General features: G+C 47.2%; 1 protein-coding gene and 1 long non-coding RNA gene across 7 annotated transcripts in view; one reads left to right on the top strand and one right to left on the bottom strand.

Annotated features, from left to right (window-relative positions):
• Positions 1-11,432: 11,432 nt before the first annotated feature.
• Positions 11,433-17,375, bottom strand: LOC140906768 (uncharacterized). The gene is made up of 3 exons (XR_012157239.2): positions 17,236-17,375; positions 15,036-15,188; positions 11,433-13,146 (listed from the first exon to the last, which is right to left on the bottom strand). It is a non-coding gene; the product is annotated as an uncharacterized LOC140906768 (long non-coding RNA).
• A 2,233-nt stretch (positions 17,376-19,608) lies between these two features.
• The window catches only part of CPSF6 (cleavage and polyadenylation specific factor 6), an 81,813-nt gene continuing 79,003 nt past the window's right edge, over positions 19,609-22,418 (top strand). For all 6 annotated transcript variants that reach the window (XM_073327815.2, XM_073327818.2, XM_073327817.2 and 3 more), the window contains exon 1: positions 19,609-19,759. In XM_073327815.2, the coding sequence (XP_073183916.1) occupies positions 19,700-19,759 (60 nt within the window). In that variant the 5' untranslated portion in view covers positions 19,609-19,699. The remainder of the gene's footprint in view (positions 19,760-22,418) is intronic.

Genomic DNA, 22,418 nt, shown 5'->3' with positions numbered 1-22,418 from the left:
TTATGCTACAGCAGTGCTCCAACCTGCCCCCCTCAGCAGCATGGCATTACCTACAACTAAGACATTTACTAACATATCAGTTTGTCCCAGACTTACTAGGACAGTCAGAGGCCTCAAACTACTGGGAACTTTATAAATGCTTCATAAACTCCCCTGTCCACTATGTATGCTTATTAATAAAGAAAAACTCTGTTAGACTAGAGTACTTTGTGAAAGCCTGGGAAGGGGATTTATCACAGCCCTTAAAAGTATTCCCATGGCAGAGCATATTACACAATGTTACAAACGCTTCTGTTGCTCTCTGGCTATGCTACATACAACAAGAGATTTTATTCAAAATATACTGGATGCCATAAAGGTTGCACAAGATGAAGGCCTTTTCCTCGGTTTGCCGGTATTGTACTACAGACAGTGGGACACCTGCATATGCTATGGAACTGTCTAATGATCAGGCAGCTGTGAAAAAGAGAGAGATGACAGTTAAAATTGCACTTGATGTCAGCAGCCAAACCTCTGCTGAAAATTATATCCTAGGATACTTACCTGGTAAACTGGGTTTAACTCCTCCACAAAGACTTTGGTTCTTGAGGGCTGCAACGATCACCAAGTCCGTTTTACAAAGATGAAGGAGTAGGCTTATGCCCAGAGTAGCGCAGTGGCATTCAGACCTGTCTGAACCAGCAGCCAATGAAAGAATAGCTTCTCACTCTAGAGATCAGTTATCTGACGTTTGGATACTGTTTCCAGGTACTGTATGTTTGGAGAGGAAAAAAAACACAACACCTTGAGACTGTTAGAAGAATGCCAGACCTCCATTTCACTTAACCCCCTCCCTGTCTAGTCCCTTCCTTATGTATTCCCTTCCTCCTCTTTTATTATTGTAACCCCTGTCAAAGGGCATGCCTGTCCTGTAGCACCATCTGCTGGCCAAGGATCGCTCTGTTGAGGCCTACCTCTGTTTCCCCTTCACCCAGGGCCCCTCCAGAAGTTCACCCAGGCCAGATATTCAAAATATTGCCCCTTCTGGGGTCCAGTTTATTTAGCCCTGCACAAAGTCTTGAAAAAAAACCAACTCAAATTTCCAAAGTCTTCATCCCAGTTTCAGATGGGCCCAGCTTCTCACCTGACGGTCAGAGTTCTAACACTAGGTTTCAGAGTAGCAGCCGTGTTAGTCTGTATCCGCAAAAAGAAAAGAAGGACTTGTGGCACCTTAGAGACTAACAAATTTATTTGAGCATAAGCTTTCGTGAGCTACAGCACACTTCATCAGATGCATCCGATGAAGTGAGCTGTAGCTCACGAAAGCTTATGCTCAAATAAATTTGTTAGTTCTAACACTAGTGACTCTTCTGCTCCAGTTCCAATCTGGACCCAGCCCTTCCTCACTGAGGGTCTGTCTTCCTGCTCTCCCAACACTTCTTGCCTGGAATTTGGCCTTCTCCACAGGCCTTCTCTGCTGGTGCCTTCCCCCTGCTGACTCAGTGCCCCATAGAAGCCTTCCTAGACCCTGCAGTGTTTGTAGGCATCTGCCAACCAGCTGCACCTGTCTCCCCCTTCATAAGGCCCAGGTACCTTCCCTTAAGCCCTAGTGGGCAGCGGGTGATCAGTCAGGTGCACTGAACCTCACTCCCTCTTAAAGGGGCCAGTCACCCTGTTGACACTCGCACACTGATGTGCTATGTTTATGTAGTATCATATTGTCTTGTATTTATGCAGCTTTGATGAGTTGTAAAATTGCATAATTCTGCTGGAGATCCCATGAAGTGTACAATAATCAGGCATATATACAAGCTGTAAGTCATCTTCTTTTGTACTTCTTATGGACTATTTCTTTATAAAAATCAGTACAAAATTAATTACACAGAAAATGCCTATACCTAGCTGCACTCATGGTTTTAATATGCTAATAAGAAGTTTGGGGCTAGGAATTAAGTAATAAATTAAAATCCAATTTGTGTTCCAAATCACTTAGAAACAAACCTGTACCGCACCTGTGTTTCACCTATATAGCTCTCCTCCACAGGGATGGGATTTAATATTGGGATAGGGTTGATGCATCCTGTGACTCTTCTGTAGTCATCTCAGTCACTATATGGTCATAATGTGATTAGCAATGAAAGTCCCCAAAATTGTTTTAGCAGCTGCCTTTCAAAAAAAAACTTGTAGTGGAAAAAGAAATAATCAGGGATACACGATTTTGACCATCTCATCCGCATGTACTCTACTGCACTTAACTCAATTTCTGCCTGGAGGCACACACAATATCCTCAGGGTCTTTCCATAGACTGTCAATTACGTTGCTTTCATTACGTTTTCTACAGGGCTGCCAGCAAAAATTACCCTGAAAGTCACCTGACTCTCAGTCTTGCTCTAATCTATGCCTCCTCTTGGTATGTGCTCTTTGGTTGCTGAATCACAGAGTGGGATATTGTAAATCCTGATATCACTGAAGAGAAGGCCAACCCTTTCCACCAGAATGCAGCCAACTGAGTTGAGAGTTGAGGGTACACAGCACCTTGCAAGATCAAGCTCTTGGAGCAGAAGGACCAGAGTTCTGTTTTGTTATATAACAATGAAGTCCTTTGTGGCCACAGATGTGTTACAGAAGCACATGTGCCATTGTAGATAGATGATGTCATTCTGTGTTTGAAGAGTTCGGAAGGCATGTATTTTGGTTTTGCCTTTCATTTATTTAGTTTATTTGCTGATTATAAAATAAACTATACAATATTTGTACTCAAATTCGGTTTGAAATTTCTGAGTTCTTGAGTTACTACCTGGATGTCTCTAGAACATGGGAACTCTTATTACTCAGTTTCTGTTGGATGTATAGCTAACCATATCCTTTTTTTAGATTAAAATATTTTGTCTGGTTTCAGTATCAGAGCAGATAAGAAGAGGAAAACAATACAATTATATATCGTATAATCAGAAAATAAACAAAACTATTAGGTGAACTACACAAATAATAGACAGGTTTCAGAGTAGCAGCCGTGTTAGTCTCTATTTGCCAAAAGAAAAGGAGTACTTGTGGCACCTTAGAGACTAACAAATTTATTTGAGCATAACCTTTCATGAGCATCCGACGAAGTGAGCTGTAGCTCACGAAAGCTTATGCTCAAATAAATTTGTTAGTCTCTAAGGTGCCACAAGTCCTCCTTTTCTTTTTACAAATAATAGAAGTACTGGTTTCTTTTGTTTGTTATTTTGTGAATTATAGCACTTAAAATTGGACTATAGACAAAACTGGAACAATTAGCCACATTCCCACTAAGCAGAAAAAATATAAGTGAAAGTGTCCTCAGATTTTATCTTTTCCAGATTCTGCTCTGAAGGGAAACTTAAAAATATTAAGGCTGTATCTAATTCTTTCATAGAAAGAGGTTGATATATTATTTTTGGTACATTACTAAAGTGAATTGTTAGCAACTCCATGGGTCAACAAAGAATTCAAGACTTTTTTCTTTGTATTGTATTGGCCATCTGAATTTGTGATATCATTCTATGATTCTGTTATATGATTAAATGTTACCATGGTTGCGGGATGGGAGGGTGAGAATGATAAAAATAATATCACATAAATGATTAAGTTTGGAGTTTACACTGTGAGGAAAGGAAGTTTTATACTTGTCTTCTTAAGGGCCTTATACTGATTTAATTGCACACCCCAAGCTTGAAATGAAATTAATGAAAGTTGCAATGTGCAAAGAATGGAGGATGACTGTCCTAAAAATAAGCTTTATATTGCAATCAAGGGTTTGTCTACACAGCTATAGGCTAAGATGTGAATTTAAACTGAGATAGGTTTCAGAGTAGCAGCCGTGTTAGTCTGTATCAACAAAAGGAAAAGGAGTACTTGTGGCACCTTAGAGACTAACAAATTTATTTGAGTATAAGCTTCATCATCCGATGAAGTGAGCTGTAGCTCACGAAAGCTTATGCTCAAATAAATTTGTTAGTCTCTAAGGTGCCACAAGTCCTCCTTTTCTTTAAACTGAGATAGTTATACCATTATAACTCCATGTTGACACTCTTAGTACATGATCGTTGGTTTATCTTATGTTACTTCGGAGCTGTTTAAACTACCCCTCCCTCAGTCACTCTGAATAAAAGTGCCTATGGGGAGTTATACTGGTATAACTATATAAATTTAAATATACCAGTATAATTGGTAAACCTACCCCTTGTAGACTAGCCCTGGGAGATGTTGGTCAACAGGTTAATAAAATAAAAGATGGATTTGAACTTAAGTTTTCCTGGGTCTTTACTCAGGGTTAATACTTTTATAAGTCACTCTGTGCTTCTCTAGATTTAATTGATACAGAATTACAAAAGCCTTGAATGTAGAGCTGTTATTTTGACTTAAACTGTTTATAATATACCAATAAATTTACCTAGTGAGGTGTGTTAATTGTATGAATTTTGCTGAGTAGAAAAATATATGTATATTTAGTACAGATATTTATTAAAGGTTGGAGTTTCATGTTCCATTCAAACTGAGAAAATTACATTATTTCCCACAGGTACAATTTTTTAGTTTCTGCAGGGAAAAAAAAGGGCTATATTAAACTCTTGGCTTCTGTTTTCAGCAGCTGCTGCTATAATTGCCCCCAGTTTCCCAGGCTTACATTTTTCCAGGTGCTGAAACACTGCCATGGCTATGCCAAAATGTTTTCAATCATGCATGTGATTTTAGAGGCTGTGCTGAGGACCCTTTCAACATTCATCGCTCACTGTATTAATTAATTTACTTCTGAATACGTGATCAAAAAGGAAATATGTGGAGGAATTAGGTGCTGAGTGAATACACTAGTGAGAGAATGGGGTTTAGGGAGCTGTATCTTCCCACACCCTCCACAGCATCTGGGCAGGATTTCAAATTAATGTTCTATTCATCACTGGGGAGGGGGACTGGCTACCAGGATGGTCTGCACGCCACAGCCTCAAGGCAATGCAGTCTGCTTAGGAGGTGTACGGTCACCTGAAGTGTGTGCTGATACCTGCAGCACGTGATAGGAAAGGCAGCACACTGCTCCATTGGGACATGATCCAATGCGCATTGAAATCAGTGGGATTTCTTTCCATTGACTTCAATGAGTTTTGGCTCAGAACCTACAAAGGAGCAGCAGTGTGCAACTCACAGCATTGGTGCAGTTTCATGCTTGACCTGTACCAGCAAGATAGCTCTTGGACATAACATCTAGTTGGCATCATTTTGCTCCCCACCTGCAACACTTCTCCTATTCATGAGAGTAAACTTTTATCTAAATCCTAATGGCTATTAACGGCATGTAATAGAAGGTGTCATGAGATAAAAACGAATACAGCTTAAAACTTTGGACAGAGCTTTTCACCCCATCTAGAGTATACAGCATACATGTGAACATGCTAAGCATTTCATCCCAAACTCCAAAGCTAATGGAAAGCGCATGCTGTGGCTTTGCCAAATTAACATAACAGATAAACCTAGTTTTGTATATGAGTATTTTATTATTCCGTTTTTTTGCTGTGTCTTGGCTTTGACTGTAGACAGAATGATACACAGATTAGTGCAAAGAAGAGTAATGTGTTTAGTTCTGGCCTTGGATAGAAAATCAAATCCTCATGGAATATTCATAAAAGATCTGGAGAAAGGGGTAAATAAGTGTGGTGGCAAAGTTTGCAGATGATACTAAACTGCTCAAGATAGTTAAGACCAAAGCAGACTGTGAAGAACAGGATGTTAGTAATCATTTAAAAAAGGAGAGAGAATAAGATGGAGAATATCTTATTGCCCTTCTATAAATCCATGGTACGCCCTCATCTTGAATACTGCGTACAGATGTGGTCTCCTCATCTCAAAAAAGATATACTGGTATTAGAAAAGGTTCAGAGAAGGGCAACTAAAATGATTAGGGGTTTGGAACGGGTCCCATATGAGGAGAGATTAAAGAGGCTAGGACTTTTCAGCTTGGAAAAGAGGAGACTAAGGGGGGATATGATAGAGGTATATAAAATCACCCTGATATCTGCTGGGAGAGCAATATAGCAGTGCACAGACAATTTCCAGGAAGTTTTTGGAAAGGGTAGGGGACAATTTCCTGGTGCAAGTGCTGGAGGAACCAACTAGGGGCAGAGCTCTTCTTGACCTGCTGCTCACAAACCGGGAAGAATTAGTAGGGGAAGCAAAAGTAGATGGGAACCTGGGAGGCAGTGACCATGAGATGGTCGAGTTCAGGATCCTGACACAGGGAAGAAAGGAGAGCAGCAGAATATGGACCTGGACTTCATAAAAGCAGACTTTGACTCCCTCTGGGAACTGATGGGCAGGATCCCCTGGGAGAATAACATGAGGGGGAATGGAGTCCAGGAGAGCTGGCTGTATTTTAAAGAATCCTTATTGAGGTTACAGGGACAAACCATCCCGATGTGTAGAAAGAATAATAAATATGGCAGGCAACCAGCTTGGCTTAACAGTGAAATCCTTGCTGATCTTGAACACAAAAAAGAAGCTTACAAGAAGTGGAAGATTGGACAAATGACCAGGGAAGAGTATAAAAATATTGCTCGGGGATGCAGGAGTGAAATCAGGAAGGTCAAATCACACCTGGAGTTGCAGCTAGCAAGAGATGTTAAAAGTAAAAAGAAGGGTTTCTTCAGGTATGTTAGCAACAAGAAGAAAGTCAAGGAAAGCGTGGGCCCCCCCTTACTGAATGACGGAGGCAACCTAGTGACAGAGGATGTGGAAAAAGCTAATGTACTCAATGCTTTTTTTGCCTCTGTCTTCACGAACAAGGTCAGCTCCCAGATGGCTGCACTGGGCCGCACAGCATGGGGAGGAGGTGACCAGCCCTCTGTGGAGAAAGAAGTGGTTCGGGACTATTTAGAAAAGCTGGACGAGCACAAGTCCATGGGGCCGGATGCGCTGCATCAGAGAGTGCTAAAGGAGTTGGCGGATGTGATTGCAGAGCCATTGGCCATTATCTTTGAAAACTCATGGCGATCCGGGGAAGTCCTGGATGACTGGAAAAAGGCTTAATGTAGTGCCCATCTTTAAAAAAGGGAAGAAGGAGGATCCTGGGAACTACAGGCCAGCCAGCCTCACCTCAGTCCCTGGAAAAATCATGGAGCAGGTCCTCAAGGAATCAATTCTGAAGCACTTAGAGGAGAGGAAAGTGATCAGGAACAGTCAGCATGGATTCACCAAGGGAAAGTCATGCCTGACTAATCTAATTGCCTTCTATGATGAGATAACTGGCTCTGTGGATGAGGGGAAAGCGGTGGACGTGTTATTCCTTGACTTTAGCAAAGCTTTTGACATGGTCTCCCACAGTATTCTTGCCAGCAAGTTAAAGAAGTATGGGCTGGATGAATGGACTATAAGGTGGATAGAAAGTTGGCTAGATTGTCGGGCTCAACAGGTAGTGATCAATGGCTCCATGTCTAGTTGGCAGCCAGTATCAAGTGGAGTGCACCAAGGGTCGGTCCTCGGGCCGGTTTTGTTCAATATCTTCATAAATGATCTGGAGGATGGTGTGGATTGCACTCTCAGCAAGTTTGCAGATGACACTAAACTGGGAGGAGAGGTAGATATGCTGGAGGGTAGGGATAGGATACAGAGGGACCTAGACAAATTAGAGGATTGGGCCAAAAGAAATCTGATGAGGTTCAACAAGGACAAGTGCAGAGTCCTGCACTTAGGTCGGAAGAATCCAATGCACCGCTATAGACTAGAGACCGAATGGCTCGGCAGCAGTTCTGCAGAAAAGGACCTGGGGGTTACAGTGGACGAGAAGCTGGATATGAGTCAACAGTGTGCCCTTGTTGCCAAGAAGGCCAATGGCATTTTGGGATGTATAAGTAGGGTCATTGCCAGCAGATCGAGAGACGTGATTGTTCCCCTCTATTCGACATTGGTGAGGCCTCATCTGGAGTACTGTGTCCAGTTTTGGGCCCCACACTACAAGAAGGATGTGGAAAAATTGGAAAGAGCCAGTGGAGGACAACAAAAATGATTCGGGGACTGGAACACATGACTTATGAGGAGAGGCTGAGGGAACTGGGATTGTTTAGTCTGCGGAAGAGAAGAATGAGGGGGGATTTGATAGCTGCTTTCAACTACCTGAAAGGGGATTCCATAGAGGATGGATCTAGACTGTTCTCAGTGGTAGCTGATGACAGAACAAGGAGTAATGGTCTCAAGTTGCAGTGGGGGAGGTTTAGGTTGGATATTAGGAAAAACTTTTCCACTAGGAGGGTGGTGAAACACTGGAATGCGTTACCTAGGGAGGTGGTGGAATCTCCTTCCTTAGATATTTTTAAGGTCAGGCTTGAAAAAGCCCTGGCTGGGATGATTTAGTTGGGGATTGGTCCTGCTTTGAGCAGGGGGTTGGACGAGATGACCTGCTGAGGTCCCTTCCAACCCTGATATTCTATGATTCTATGACTCTATAAAAATCATGAGTGGTGTGGAGAAAGTGAATAAGGAAAAGATATTTACTTGTTCCCATAATATAAGAACTAGGGGCCACCAAATGAAATTAATGGGCAGCAGGTTTAACACAAATAAAAGGAAGTTCTTCTTCACATAGTGCACAACCTGTGGAACTCCTTGCCTGAGGAGGTTGTGAAGGCTAGGACTATAACAGGATTCAAAAGAGAACTAGATAAATTCATGGATGTTAAGTCCATTAATGGCTATTAGCCAGGATGGGTAAGGAATGGTGTTCCTAGCCTCTGTTTGTCAGAGGGTGGAGATGGATGGCAGGAGAGAGATCACTTGATCATTACCTGTTAGGTTCACTCCCTCTGGGGTACCTGGCATTGGCCAATGTGGTAGACAGGATACTGGGCTGGATGGACCTTTGGTCTGACCCAGTATGGCCGTTCTTATGTTCTTATGGAATGCAAGTCCTTTTTGTTAGGACAAATAGTATGTTTTATTCTGCTGCTGCTCTTTGGGACTCAACTCTGTGATTGCTTTTTATATCTAGCTTTTAATGTGTTAATATGGGGAGGCTAAATCCAGAAATACTTGCTCACACAAAACTCTCACTGAAATCAATGGGAGTTTTGACAGAATAAGGAATGAGTAAAGACGCCAGGATTTGGTTCATAAGGCTCAAGGTGAGAGCCTCACTCTTATCTCTGGCCTCTTGATGCTGTTTAAAAGGGCAAAAGCAGCATAAAAGGGCCCTGAAAGCTCCATAATTAAAAGGATTCCTCTGGTGCACACATTGTGAAAGACAGATGCAAAAGCTGCCTTCTGATGACCCCTTTGCAAGCCTCAGCAGAGGGCACTTTGGGGGTGGGGCTGGAGGTGGGTGCAGCGAGGGGGTGTTAAGAATGGGGCTGCAGCGGTTCTGGGAATTGCTGCCCAGGGAGACTGCAGTAACTTAGACAGGTCCCCAGGGCTCCCTAAGTTATGCAGCACAGAATCTCACCCTATGAATTGTAAAACAAGTAATGTCCAACTGTGAAAGATGCAGGTTGGCCAATCCTAGAGATATATGGGCCTGATTCTCACTTACACCTTTACACTGTCAGTATAAAGGAGCCAAAGCACTAGTATAAAGCAACGTTAGTGTAACTGAGAATTCAGGCCACAGGACTTCAGACTACAGCATAACAATAAGAGCTGTCTCACATTGCCCCTAATGTAAAGCCCCAGCTACTGGAGTCATGAGATTATGTGACACTCTCAGCTTTCATTTAAAATAAAGTAAGTTTCTGGCCCTCATGGTTATAGAAAAAAGCCTGAAAATGTGAATCCTAAGGACTCAAAATCCAGAAGGCAAATAAATGTCAGGTCTGATTCAAGATTTTTGAAAGCTTGAGGTTGGCAATACTTCTCAACCCTGACCTAGAGGTGAGTGTGTTGTTCAGTCTTTATGTTCTCCTTGATCTGTCTGTTGAGGATACCAATTAGTGTCAATAATGGTGATAGTTTTGTAATTGGGACACCTCTCCAATAAGAACTAGAATGAGACCCTCAACTCATTTAATGTATTATAAGTAAGAATACATTTTAGTCATGGGTATTTTTAGTAAAAGTCATGGACAGGTCACGGGCAGTAAACAAAAATTCATGGCCTGTGACCTGTCCATGACTTGTACTATATACCCCTGACTAAATCTGGGGGCAGAGGTGGCCCAGGGGTGCTGCAGGTGCTGGGCAGGGGAGGCCTGGGGGCACCATGGGTGATGAGGGGTGGGCGGCCCGGGACCTCTGCTGCTGCTACTGGGGAGGGGGGGTTGACGGGGCTGGCACACCTCCTGGCTACCTACCTGGCTCCACACCTCCCTGGAAGTGGTGACATCCCACTCCCTCTGCTTATAGGTGGAGGCGTGGCTAGGCAGCATGCCTCCACCTTGAGCACCGCCTCGCAGCTCCCATTGGCTGGGAACCGGGGTGGTGCCTGCAGACAGAGGCAACGCACAAAGCCCCCTGGCCACGCCTCCACCTAGGAGCTGAGGGATGTCGCCACTTCTGGGGAACCCCCCCCCCCCCGAGGTAAGTGCCGCCCAGAACCCTCACCCCCTCCCATGCCCCAACCCCCAGCCTTGAGCCCTACACCCAAACTGCTGCTGCTGCTTGGGGGAAGGGGGACAGTGGCACAAGACTGCCCCAGCAGCGGCCAGTGTGGCTGGCCCAGGGGCTGCCTGCTCAGGCAACCCCCGGGCCAGCCGAAGGGCCGCTGTAGAAGTCACAGAGGTCCCAGAAAGTCACAGAATCTGTGACCTCCGTGACAAACTCGCAGCCTTAACTATAGGTCATAATATAGCCATCTGATGATATGGGTTTCAGTCTGCCTTTGATTTTAGTCAGCTAGATATTGGGTAAAAGACGTTGTAGTTTATCATCAATCCTGTGATACATATTAGCTATTGGAACTCCATACAATGTGCTTTATGCTTTTTAACTGAAGTGTTTGTGATAATTTTAACTATTTTTTTTAAATAGATTTGTAACTGTCTCAGACCTTAGAAAATGGACACAATACACAGATTTTTACAAAATACAATAGAATAGATAAATGTGGTGGTTGGTGTCTGTTTTCCTCTAAATGCACAGGGGATTTATGGTAGTTGCTGTGTATAACATTACTAAAAGTTCCTTCTGCACTGATAAGTGTATGGACACCTTTGATTGTACAGGTACAGTATATAGTTGCCTACTCTTTATTTACACTAAATAATCACAGTTATGGAAGTATAAAAGTTATAGAAAAGTGAGTTAGAAATGAGAGAGAGACAGAAATGAGAATACACAGAAGATATATAAGCACATGTATGGCACGAATAAGCAGAAGAAAGAATGTTAGGTGTTCGGCTGCGTGTGTGCGTTCTCCCTGTGTCCTGCCCCAGCTTTGCGCAGGCAGCCACACAGCAGACCTCGAGTGCACCACCTCATGACCACAAGATTCGTTAAGGTACGAAGGCACCAGGCCAGGTTTATTGTTGACAAAGCACAGTAATAGCACCTGGCAGACTTTACGAGGATACTAAAATGTGTATGCCCATGACAATGGACGGATCTCAGTGAATGGTGGGACTTTCCATTCCCCCGTCGGCTGGACCAAGATACTCCCTCTGAGTTACATCTTTATACCCTGATACAAACAAATTAGTACTGCCTCTGACATAGTTAGTTACTACCCCCTGACATGGCTAGTTATCACCCATCACCTTGTACATGTTGGTTCAATCAAAACATCTCTATTATGTACTGTCATCCTGACCTTATCTTTTAGGAGGGGTCAATGTGTTCCTGTTATTCTAGGGGAATGCTTTTGTGCCATCCTTGATATCAGGATGTTCTGGTATCACTTGATATCAGGATGTGTTTGCATGAATAATCTGTGCCTAGCACTTCTTAGGAATGTGTATTTCTGCAATATCAGCCCTGTTTTTGCCAGATTCTGTGAGCAAGTTCTGCCTCATACCAGGTCTCTGACACAAGCGCTTATGTCTCAGGCTCTCTTCCTATTCCATTCCCCTGCTTTTTGTCTTTTTATGGGGAGGATGTTTACCTGTCGAGGAAAAGCATAATGCATGGACTGAAGGTGGCCCAGTGGGCTAAACACTGTTATGTGGCCACCTTACTTTCCCATCCACACATTCTGCCCCATATGTCCCTTACTCTGCACATACCCTCATACGACTGATGGACAGATTTTATTTTTCAATTGTTTTTAGTCCCTTATAGTGGACCTGGGAATGTTAGGCCTAGGATCATGACAGAGGCGTAGGGTGTAGAGTTGTGCTTTGATAACCTATGGGTGACATAAGGAGGCCTTTATACTTAGTTGGTGGTTGGTGAGATGGGCTTTGGTCAGGATTATAATATACATATGTGTATATGTTTGTACCTTAAACATTTCTTACACGACACACTTGGTTCAACACACCTCACAGAGTATCCAAGTATACAGATGTCCAACAGCCCTTACAAACTGTATAAGTACAAACATTTGCTTTTAAAACATTAATAAGCATTTGATTATTCCTTATAATGATTACTCATTACTATGGCAGTGTGGATAGCTAGTTCCATGCCCAAAGTAGGTGCAGTTGTTCCCTGGAGCTTGAGGAGGGAGAACTGGCCACCTTGCAGGAGGAAGAAAGTTAGCACCCTGGACAGAGCAGTGCTGGGCAGGATCAGGGAAGTGAGAGCGAGCTTCTGGCTGGCTGCTAAGACTGGCATGCTGAGGCCATGAGATAAGGGCAAAGAAGATGCTGGGGCGGCGGGGGAATGGCCCAGGGAAGTAGACTGAGAGGTTGGAGGGGATGCAGCATGTGGCTGCCATCTATAGGTCTCTAGGCCAGGACCTGGGGTAGTGGAAGGGCCTGGGCCCCGCCCTCCCTCACCTTTGAGAAAGTGGCTGGCCCAGTGGACTGCAGTACTGTCCCCTAGAAGTGGGGAGCGCATAGTGTGGGCACAGATGGAAGGTTGTGTCCTGAAGAGGATGCCGCAGTTCTTGGATGCCGCAGTTCTTGGGTCCAGGAGCAGAAGTGATGGTGGGTGAGACACCATTGGGAGTCAGTGTACTGACCTGTGGAGCTAATCTGCAAGATGTTCAGCAGGAGGCACTAGCATGGTGAGTCCTACCCCATCACAGAGATACACATATTTTCCGGTGAAATTTGAAAAGGGATGGACAGTTTCTGAAGGGGAGAAATGCAAGAAGGCTGAAAAGCTTATATGCAAATACATGTTTTCATACATTTTCCTAAGAAAACAGTTTGATCTGAAAAATCCAAATTTTCAAGGTTAAAATGTGGACATAATCTGGATGTTTGCCAGATGCCTAATCCTGTAAACATTGTGAAGGGTCTTTAGTCATACAAAGAGTCCCAATGACTTCTGAACTAATCACAGAATTAAGTATTTGCTGCATCAAGCTTTAATGCACAATTCAAATGGTTTGGTTCATTTTGCTTAAATGATAGTGCCATCTAGTGTAATACCAGCATAAAACAATCCAGCAGTGTTACCAAATCCATTCTCCTCGATCTCATGTTCCAGCTAAGGACCTTTCTGCATTACACATACAATTAAATCCAGCCAAGCATTTAGTTTCAGACAAAATGTACTGAGTCATGTGTAGGTAGCCTGGACAATGCCTGTCATGCAGTCCAAAGAACGACAAAGATTAGTCAATAAGAGGAATCTTTTAAAAAATGTGAATGCAGTGGCCATGAAAAGCATCATATTGGCAGCCTGTGATGGGGTGCACGAGACCCACACTGGTGAACTACGGGTTAATGAGCAGCTCTGGGTCCAGAAGGCCCTGCCGAGTCACCCCTGCTGGGCATGCTCACATTGGAGGCTGAGCTCAAAAGGGAGCAGCTCAGTTCAGAGAAGGTGGACAGCGAAGTGGAGCAGTTGTGTGCTGCAAGCTTCTGCAGAGAAACTGCCAGGGCTCCACACGGCTGGGACCAGGTCCCACTGCCCAGCTGCTACAGGTCTGAGGGCCAGGACTGATAGGCTGTGACTGATAGAGGAAAATCCTCCAGAGCATGAACTCCAGGGGGAATCCAAATGCAGTCCAGTGGCGCCAGTGGAGGATCTGAAACCAGGGTAGGAAATGGCCCAGGGAGCCGGCATGGGGGGAGCCACCAATCTGGCAGCACAGTTAAAATATTACTCACATGGCCCAGGGTCAGAACCCAGTGGAACAGGGAGGGCCTGGGTTCCCCTACCCCTGGTCATTGTCTCCTGCCACTGGGTGGTGTTGCCAGGTTCAGACTTCAGTCCCCTGACAGAGCCTTAAATTAAAACAATGAGGAGTCCGGTGGCACCTGAAAGACTAACAGATTTACTTGGGCATAAGCTTTCGTGGGTAAAAAACCCACTTCTTCATCTGTTAGTCTTTAAGGTGCCACCGGACTCCTTGTTGTTTTTGTGGATATAGACTAACACGGCTACCCCTCTGAGCCTTAAATTAAGGTGCCTCATCTATCTAGGGGACAGCCACCGCTCATGTAATCCTTGACCTCTTTGCTCACAGTTGCCAACTGTGAGGCAGACATCCATCTGCTAGAAAACTGACCGAAATCACCAACTCTAGTAACATAGGTGACCAAACAGACATCAGATGGTAACAATTTATAGCCCTTGCCAATCTAGCCTTGATTAGAACTGTAGATCTGGAGGTGAAGGGCTCTGGAACCCATTACTTATCCCCTGAGTCACAGATTCCCTTAGTTATAAATAAAAACTGAACAAAATGATATAATAATGTATAGTAAAGACCATACTATCAATATAACATTTCTACTTAAATAAAATCTCCTCAGGGATAGTTCTGCAGTCATCTGTTTTGAGTAGCTAGACAGTGCCAATATTATAATTTTGAACAGAGCATCAGAGGGGTAGCCATGTTAGTCTGTATCCACAAAAACAACGTGGAGTCTGGTGGCACCTTAAAGACTAACAGATTTATTTGGGCATAAGCTTATATGGGTCAAAAACCCACTTTTTCAGATGCATGGAGTGAAAATAACAGATACAGGCATAGATATGTATTGGCACATGAAGAGAAGGGAGTTACCTTACAAGTGGAGAACCAATGTTGAGATTTTCGAATGCGGAGATCTGAGCAGGCTTCATGGCTATGGTGCCTGCATGGGTAATCCTGGAAAAAGGGCGCGAAACGTAGGAGAGCAGAGTGGCAGCGGAAGAGGTGCTGCTCTGTTCACGATAGCTGAAAAACAGTAGGGAATGGTTGTCTTCTGTAGCTTTCACGGAGGCGGGAGCTCAGGACAGACAACATGGAGAAGGTCGGTAGCGCAGCAAGAGTGGGAGAGCAGAGTTGGCGGTGGAAACTATGCTGCTCGGTTCATGATGGCCAAGCAGAGTTGGCAGAAGCGTTAGATGAGGAAGAGAAAGAGTAGATACTAGAGATTACATAGGAAGATGAGAGGAAATGCGAGGTTGATTCATAGTAGCAGGAGAGCTCCGGCTGGGGGTGCGGGCTCTGATGTGGGGCTGGGGATGAGGGATTTAGGGTGCAGGAGGAGGTTCCAGGCTGGGGTTGACGGGTTCGGAGTGCAGGAGGGGGATCAGGGCTGGGGCAGGTGGTTGGGGCACAGGAGGGGGTCAGGGATGCAGGCTCCAGGTGGCACTTATGTCAAGCAGCTCCCGGAAGCAACAGAATGTCCCCTCTCTGGCTGCTATGTGGAGGCATGGCCAGACAGCTCTGCGCACTGCCCCGTTCACAGGTGCCACCCCCGTAGCTCCCATTGGCTGTGGTTCCCAGCCAATGGGAGCTGCAGAGCCGGCATTTGGGCCGGGGCAGTGTGCAGAGAGCCCTCTGGCTACCCCTACGTGTAGGAGCCAGAGGGGGACATGCCACTGCTTCTGGGAGCCACACAGAACCACAGCAGGCAGGGATCCTGGAGAAGTGAGGAAAGAGATTGACAGAGCAAGACAGGTACTCAGAAGTCACCTACTACAGGACAGGCCTCAAAAAGGAAAATAACAGAACACCACTGGCCATCACGTACAGCCCCCAGCTAAAACTTCTCCAGCACATCATCAATGATCTACAACCTATCCTGGAAAACAATCCCCCACTCTCACTGGCCTTGGGAGGCAGGTCAATCCTTGCTTACAGAAAGCCCCTCAACCTGAAGCGGATACTCACCATCAACTACACACCACACCACAGAAACACTAACCTAGGAACCAATCCCTGTAAGAAACCTTCAAGGAATTAGTCAATATGTGTGCAGCATTATCAATTTATGAAGAGCGACATGAGCATTAAGTATTATTTGTAATAAACCAGTTTCTGAGCTTCATATTAATTTCTTTAAAAATGGATGTAGTAACAAAAGATGGTTGCAAAAAATTGGTATATTTGGTTGTATCACACACATGCTATTAATGAGGCACATGATCTCATTGGTGTGTGCTGTGGAATAAAGACATCTGCAGTAAATTATTTGAAAAAGAGGCAGCAATCCCCCTGTTGGGGTAACAAATGCCTATAGGGCATGGTCTTATCTGGGGAAACAATGTAGGAAGACGTGCTCATGAGTCCCACGCTATTAAAAAAAGGGGCATGATAAGAAACAAGTGTGGAGGAGTCTGTCACAAGGAGACATATGTTGTATGATCCTCCAGGAAAATCATGGGAACAGTAGAACTAACTTTACAAGTTTTGTGTGTGAAAGAAGCATAGCGGAAGAGGGAAAAGGCCTACTCAGTCACACCAGTGTGCAACACACATCACCAAAATAGAGGGAGCCAAGGAGAAGCTGCTGAGGAGGTCAAGTTAAGATGGTCCACAGAGTTTCAGTGGTATGAGTCTTTATGTGCATATAAAAATGGTGCTGTTGGATACAGTTATGTGGTCTTGCCTAGCCTTACAGAAAAGGCTGTAAGTGTATATTTTTAAAAAGTTACCATAGGGAAAATTACTCCAGCCAGGACAGATTACGCATTTTAGAGCTCACTATTCAAAGAGTTAAATTTAAGTGTAAGAGAGAAATAAAAATTATGAAATGCACAGACCAGTCAAAAAACTAAAATAACATACTTTGAAAGAATAAAATTACAGAGAATATATGTGCATTGCAAAAACTACAAAGAAGTACTAACAACAAACACCACCACCAGAAGTATGTGTTGGGAGGTGAGTGTGAAAGACTGTGTGTGTGTGAGAGAGAGAGAGAGAGAGATTGTGTGTGCTTGGGAAGTCTCTGAGAGACCGTGCGCTGTCTCTTTAAGGTAAAGCACTCACTCACCCAGCGTTCAGACTCAGACCCTCTCCTGCTCGAAGTCCTCCAGAGCTGGGCTATCCCATCTCCCTTGCTGGAGTACAGAGGTGGGGGGGATACCCTGACATCAGCACTCCCCTCTCTGCAGGAGGGTTCTAGGAGCAGCAGGGACTCCAAGGCAGAGGGCAAGAGCAACGTGAAGCAGTGGTGAGGGAGGGGCACCTGAACACATGCTGTGGCTGGATGTGGGCGGCTCTGTTAATCAACTGCAGGGCACTACAAAACATTCCTGGGCAGCTGCCCCAGCGCGCAGCTTAGAGGGAACACAGCATAACATTTGGTGTTTTTCATAAAGCCCCAGCTCCTGGATACTTGCTGTTAACTCTCAGCTTTTTTTTTTTTTTAAGCTTTTTTTAAGTTTTTCATTCTCATGATTGCAGAGAAAGTCTTGAAAATGTGAATCTAGTATTGTCAGTCACAAACATCTAAGAATTGTGAGTCTGGCCCTCCAAATTATGAAATTGTCTTAAAAATCATGCGATTTTTTAAATGTAATAATAAATTTTAAACAAATAAATAATAAATTGTGTGTTCTTTTTATTTGCCTTCTGTTTTTTGAGCCTTTATTGTTCACTTGTCACACTTTCATGCTTTTCTTTGTAATCACAAGGGCTAGAAACTTGTTTTTTAATTGAAGTTGAGTCTTGCATAATCACACTTGTCTCCAGGAACGTAGGGCTTTAACTAAGCAAGACTGATAATAAAATCATGAGAGCTGGCAATACCGGGAATCCTAATGCCTCAAAAACCAGAAGACAGAAGTACAAAGGCCCAGATCCTCTAAGGTATTTAGGCACCTAGTTCCTTCTGAAATCATTGGATTTAGGCACCTAAGTGCCTGTGAGGATCTGGGCCAAAATGTATTTTTTTTAAATCTTATGTTATTTAACACAAACTCATGATTTTTTTGTATCTGACGTATGCTATGTTAGAATGGGAAAAGGTACTGAGAAGGGCAGCAAAAATTATGAGGGGTATGGAACAGTTTTCATACAAGGAGACATTAAAAAGACTGGGACTATTTAGCTTAGAAAAGAGACCACTTTGGTGATGGTATGGAGAACAGGGAAGTGTTATTTAGCCCTTCACATAAGAACTAGGGGTCACCCTATGAAATTAATAAGCATCAGATTTAAAACAAACATAAGGAAGTACTTCACACAATGTGGAACTCATTGCTGGAGATCTTGTGAAGGCCAAAAGTGTAACTGGGTTAAAAAAAGAATTAGTTAAATTCCTAGAGGATAGGTCCATCAATGGCTTAGCCAAGATAGTCGGCGAGGCAAATCCCATGCTCCAGGTGTCCCTGAATTTCCAACTGCCAGAAGCTGGGACTGGATGACTGGCGACGGGATGCATCTCTCAAAATTGCCCTGTTCTTTGCATTCCTTTGAAGCACCTGGATCACTGGTCTGATGCATGATGGCCATGCTTATGATTTTAGAATGCTGATCATGGGCAATTTTATTCCGTCACATGGAGGTTCTTGTACCAGGCCTCATTACCATAGTATCTGAGCACCATCCAGTAACACACTAAGCAATGCCAGGTTTCAGAGTAGCAGCCGTGTTAGTCTGTATTCGCAAAAAGAAAAGAGTACTTGTGGCACCTTAGAGACTAACGAATTTATTTGAGCATAAGCTTTCGTGAGCTACAGCTCACTTCATCGGATGCATTCAGTGGAAAATACAGTGAGGAGATTTATATACATAGAGAACATGAAACAATGGGAGTTATCAATGAGACTAATGTCTATCGCATTTGGTTCATTTGCTCTCTCATCTGCTTGCATACTCCTCCCCCCCCCCGCCCATTTGTTTGACTGTAAGCACCATTAGCTCATGCTCAAATAAATTTGTTAGTCTCTAAGGTGCCACAAGTCCTCCTTTTCTTTTTGCGAATCCACATGGGCCCACGCTAATGCCCAGGGCTCCTTGCAGACACTGGGTCCTGCCTGCGCCCAACTAGTTACAGGATTAGGACCTGAGATTCAAAGCCCTTTGGGGCAGGATCTGCCCCTGACTTGCAGTCTGGGAAGCCCCTCACCCCAATGGGGCGCCAGGCTGGGGCCTGCGAGCACTGCAGTATGACGCAGAATTCTGGTTACAATGGTGGGTCCCCAATGCCGCCCCCAAGAGTGGGGGAGCCTGGTCAGAGAGCAAACCTCCAACCCGCGTCGGGAGAGGCTGCAAGGACCGCGGGTATCGCTGAGAGAAACTCCCCAGCCGGCCTGCGTGACACCCCCTCCCCCCTAGCCTGGGGCGGGCTCAGGCGCATCCTGTGGGGGCAGCAGCAATAGCGGCTGCAGTAACCGGAAGGTCCTTGTCTCCTTCCGGAAGTGACGTTGGCTCCCCCTCCCCGGCGGCGGCTCTAGACCCGGGCGCGGCGGGCGGTGGAGGCGGCGACGGCGGCCCGAGGAGCGGGCGGGATCATGGCGGACGGTGTGGACCACATAGACATCTACGCCGATGTGGGCGAGGAGTTTAACCAGGTACGCGCGGGCGGGACCGATCCCTGCGCCGCCGGCAGGGCCGCGCGACGGGGAGGAGGAGGCGGCGCAGCCTCCGCCGCCGCCGCCATTGTTGGTGTAGGCGCCCGGCCGTGGGTTTCCCGCGGAACGCTAGGCCGCTAGCGCAGGCCGCATGCGCGGGGCCCGGCAGCAGGGGGCCGCGTGGGGGGGAGGGGAGGTCGCGCCGCTAACTCTGAAGGGGGTAACGGGCCTCAGCTCGGAGAGCGAGAGCGGCCTGCACCGGGCATCTGCCACCGGCAGCCAGCCGACTCGCTCCCTCATGGCGCCGCCCCTCTCCGCCTTATGGGGGCGTGCGCAGGGGAGAGACCGTAACGCGCCCGGCAGCAACCCCCCCCCCCCCACCCCATTTCCGTCTCCCCCGAGAAACCGTAACGCGCCTGGCAGCAACCCCCCCCCCCCCATCTCCGTCTCCCCCGAGAAACCGTAACGCGCCTGGCAGCAACCCCCCCCCCCCATCTCCGTGTCTCCCCCGAGAAACCGTAACGCGCCCGGCAGCAACCCCCCCCATCTCCGTCTCCCCCGAGAAACCGTAACGCGCCCGGCAGCAACCCCCCCCCCCCACCCCATTTCCGTCTCCCCCGAGAAACCGTAACGCGCCCGGCAGCAACCCCCCCCCCACCCCATTTCCGTCTCCCCCGAGAAACCGTAACGCGCCCGGCAGCAACCCCCCCCCATCTCCGTCTCCCCCGAGAAACCGTAACGCGCCCGGCAGCAACCCCCCCCCCACCCCATTTCCGTCTCCCCCGAGAAACCGTAACGCGCCCGGCAGCAACCCCCCCCCCATCTCCGTCTCCCCCGAGAAACCGTAACGCGCCCGGCAGCAACCCCCCCCCCCACCCCATTTCCGTCTCCCCCGAGAAACCGTAACGCGCCCGGCAGCAACCCCCCCCCCATCTCCGTCTCCCCCGAGAAACCGTAACGCGCCCGGCAGCAACCCCCCCCCACCCCATTTCCGTCTCCCCCGAGAAACCGTAACGCGCCCGGCAGCAACCCCCCACCCCATTTCCGTCTCCCCCGAGAAACCGTAACGCGCCCGGCAGCAACCCCCCCCCCCCATCTCCGTTTCCCCCGAGAAACCGTAACGCGCCCGGCAGCAACCCCCCCCATCTCCGTCTCCCCCGAGAAACCGTAACGCGCCCGGCAGCAACCCCCCACCCCATTTCCGTCTCCCCCGAGAAACCGTAACGCGCCCGGCAGCAACCCCCCCCCCCATCTCCGTCTCCCCCGAGAAACCGTAACGCGCCCGGCAGCAACCCCCCCCCCCCCCATCTCCGTCTCCCCCGAGAAACCGTAACGCGCCCGGCAGCAACCCCCCCCCCCCATCTCCCTCTCCCCCGAGAAACCGTAACGTGCCCGGCAGCAACCCCCCCCCCATCTCCGTCTCCCCCGAGAAACCGTAACGCGCCCGGCAGCAACCCCCCCCCCCATCTCCGACTCCCCCGAGAAACCGTAACGCGCCCGGCAGCAACCCCCCCCCCCCCATCTCCGACTCCCCCGAGAAACCGTAACGCGCCCGGCAGCAACCCCCCACCCCATTTCCGTCTCCCCCGAGAAACCGTAACGCGCCCGGCAGCAACCCCCCCCCCCATCTCCGTCTCCCCCGAGAAACCGTAACGCGCCCGGCAGCAACCCCCCCCCCATCTCCGTCTCCCCCGAGAAACCGTAACGCGCCCGGCAGCAACCCCCCACCCCATTTCCGTCTCCCCCGAGAAACCGTAAGGCGCCCGGCAGCAATCTCCGCCTCCCCCGAGAGACCGTAACCGGCAGCAACCCCCCCCCACCACGCCCCATCTCCGCCTCCCCCGAGAGACCATAAGGCGCCTGGCAGCAACCCCCACCCCCACCATCTCCGCCTCCCCCGAGAGACTGTAACGCACCCACTAGCAACCCCACAACTCTGAGGGACTGTAGTGCACCAGCAACAATGCTTCATCTCCTCTCCCCCCCCCCCCCCCCCCCGACTGTAGCGCACACACAGCAACTGTTCCATATTCCTAAAGAGAGAAAGAGACTGTATTATACACCCAGCAACAAATCCCCTCCCTCATCTCTATATCCCCCCGAGACACTAACCCACACACAGCAACCGGGGTGGTGGGGCTCGGGCTTTGGCCCCCCTGCCTGGGGTGGTGGGGCTTGGGTGGCTCAGACTTCATCCCCCGCCCCCCCGTGTGTTTAGTGTAGTTTTTTTTGTTGTCAGAAGGGGGTCATGGTGCAATGAAGTTTGAGAACCCCTGCTCTAGAGCAGTACCCAACTCCTTTATCCCCATGGAAAGAGAGCAACTGTAACACAGATACAGAGCAAATGTCTGCTCTTATCCCCATAGAGAGAGGTTGTAACACACACATAAACACAGCAATACCTTCTGTATCGAGAGAGAGAGCAACTGCAACTAACACACACATACGCACCCTCCCCTGGCCTCTGGATATCCCCAGAAAGAGCAGTTTTAACACAAGCATAACAGACAGAGAGCAATGCCCCCATATTCCTGTAGAGCAGGGATTCCCAAACTTGGTTCTTGGCTTGTTCGGGGTAAGCCCCTGGCGGGCCACAAGACGCTTTGTTTACCTGAGCGTCTGCAGGTACGGCTGCTGGAAGCCCCCAGTGGCCGCGGTT

This window comes from Lepidochelys kempii, chromosome 1 (assembly GCF_965140285.1).
Source record: "Lepidochelys kempii isolate rLepKem1 chromosome 1, rLepKem1.hap1, whole genome shotgun sequence".
NCBI classification, from domain to species: domain Eukaryota; kingdom Metazoa; phylum Chordata; order Testudines; family Cheloniidae; genus Lepidochelys; species Lepidochelys kempii.
This window is presented reverse-complemented; position numbering and strand designations above follow the sequence as displayed.